This window comes from Microtus ochrogaster, chromosome 6, assembly GCF_000317375.1.
Source record: "Microtus ochrogaster isolate Prairie Vole_2 chromosome 6, MicOch1.0, whole genome shotgun sequence".
NCBI lineage: Eukaryota > Metazoa > Chordata > Mammalia > Rodentia > Cricetidae > Microtus > Microtus ochrogaster.
The window spans coordinates 83,422,864-83,424,271 of NC_022013.1; the positions used below are offsets into that span (position 1 = coordinate 83,422,864).

The following is a 1,408-nucleotide window of genomic DNA, read 5'->3' on the forward strand; positions in this document are numbered from 1 at the left end:
CCCGGCTTTGGTTTTGGTTTTTTGAGACAGCATTTCACTGTGTAGTCCTAGCTATCCTGGAGCTCACTAGATCCACCTGCCTCTGCCTCCTAAGTGCTGGGATTAAAGGTGTGTGCCACCAATGTGTTTTGATCCCTAGTTCCTCCTAGATTCTCCCCACCTCCCTTACCTGCCTCAAACAAAAAAAATGAAAACTAAAGCAAACAAAACCTAGTAAGACAGGAAAAAAAAGCCAAAATAGAAAGGTCTCACAGAAAACTTCGAGTTTGTTTTATGTTAGCCAACTAACTTCTCCCAAAATGGAGCTTTCCTTGGAGTGTGGTTAATCTCCCCAGTGATACCCCCTTGCCTAGTAGCTTTCAATTGGAATTACTTCTCGTCCCCATTTCCTTTTTGGTGGTAGACTTTGTCCAGTTTGAACCTGTGCAGGTCCAGTGCATGCTGCCTTGGTGTCTGTGAGTTCATGTGTGCATCAGTGCTCTTGTGTCCGGAAGACTGTTTCCTTGGACTTATCCACTACTTCTGGCTCTTGCAATCTTTCTACCTCCTCTGCACAGATCCCTGAGCCTTGAGGGAGGGGTTTGGTGAAGACATCCCATTTAAAGCTGAGTGCTTCAAAGTCTTCCACTGAATATGATCCAGTTGTGGGTCTCTGTGCAGATTCTCATCTACTATACAAATAAACTTCTCAAGCTGAGTGGTGGTGGTGCATTTCTTTAATCCCAGTACTCAGAAGCAGAGGCAGGTGGATCTGTTTGAGTTCGAGGCCAGCCTCGTCTACAGAACGAGTTTCAGGACAGCCACAGTTGTTATACAAAGAAACTCTTGTCTCAAAAAAACAAAACAAAATATAATAATAATAATAATAATGGAATAAGCTTCTCTGATGATGGTTGACCCATACACTGATCTGAGATTTGTATTGTTTTAAATTATTTTAAGTTTTAAAAATTGTAAGTGAGTGTGCTTGTGTTAGGGGATGCCATGTATATGTGAGTACCTGTGGAGGCCCCAAGGGGCATCATATATACCCTGTAAGCTGGAGGTAGAGGTCATTGTGTTAGGAACCAACCTTGGTCTTATATATGAGCAGCAAGTGCTCTTAATCGCTGATCCAGCTCTCCCTTTTTTTGTTGTTGTAGTTTTTTAATGTGTTTTGATTTTTCAAGATAGGGTTTCTCTATGTAGCCTTGGCTGTCCTGGAAATCACTATGTGGATCAGACTGACCTCAAACTCAAAGGATGCGCCTGTCTCTGTCTCCCAAGTGCTGGGATTAAAGGTGTGCACCAACCCCCACCCCAGCCAGCCCTTGGACTCATCATGTTTACCTTAATATACTAACTTACTTGAGATAGTAATTTTTTATGTTATCAGAGAAAAGTCTTCAAAACTTTTTTACTTTCTCTC

General features: G+C 42.3%; 1 protein-coding gene across 1 annotated transcript in view; it reads left to right on the forward strand.

Moving 5' to 3' along the window:
* Nvl (nuclear VCP-like) overlaps positions 1 to 1,408 on the forward strand; it is a 52,442-nt gene that overhangs the window by 5,553 nt on the left and 45,481 nt on the right. The window contains exon 5 of the mRNA XM_013346966.2: positions 336 to 429. Coding sequence (XP_013202420.1) covers positions 336 to 429 — 94 coding nt within the window. The remainder of the gene's footprint in view (positions 1 to 335; positions 430 to 1,408) is intronic.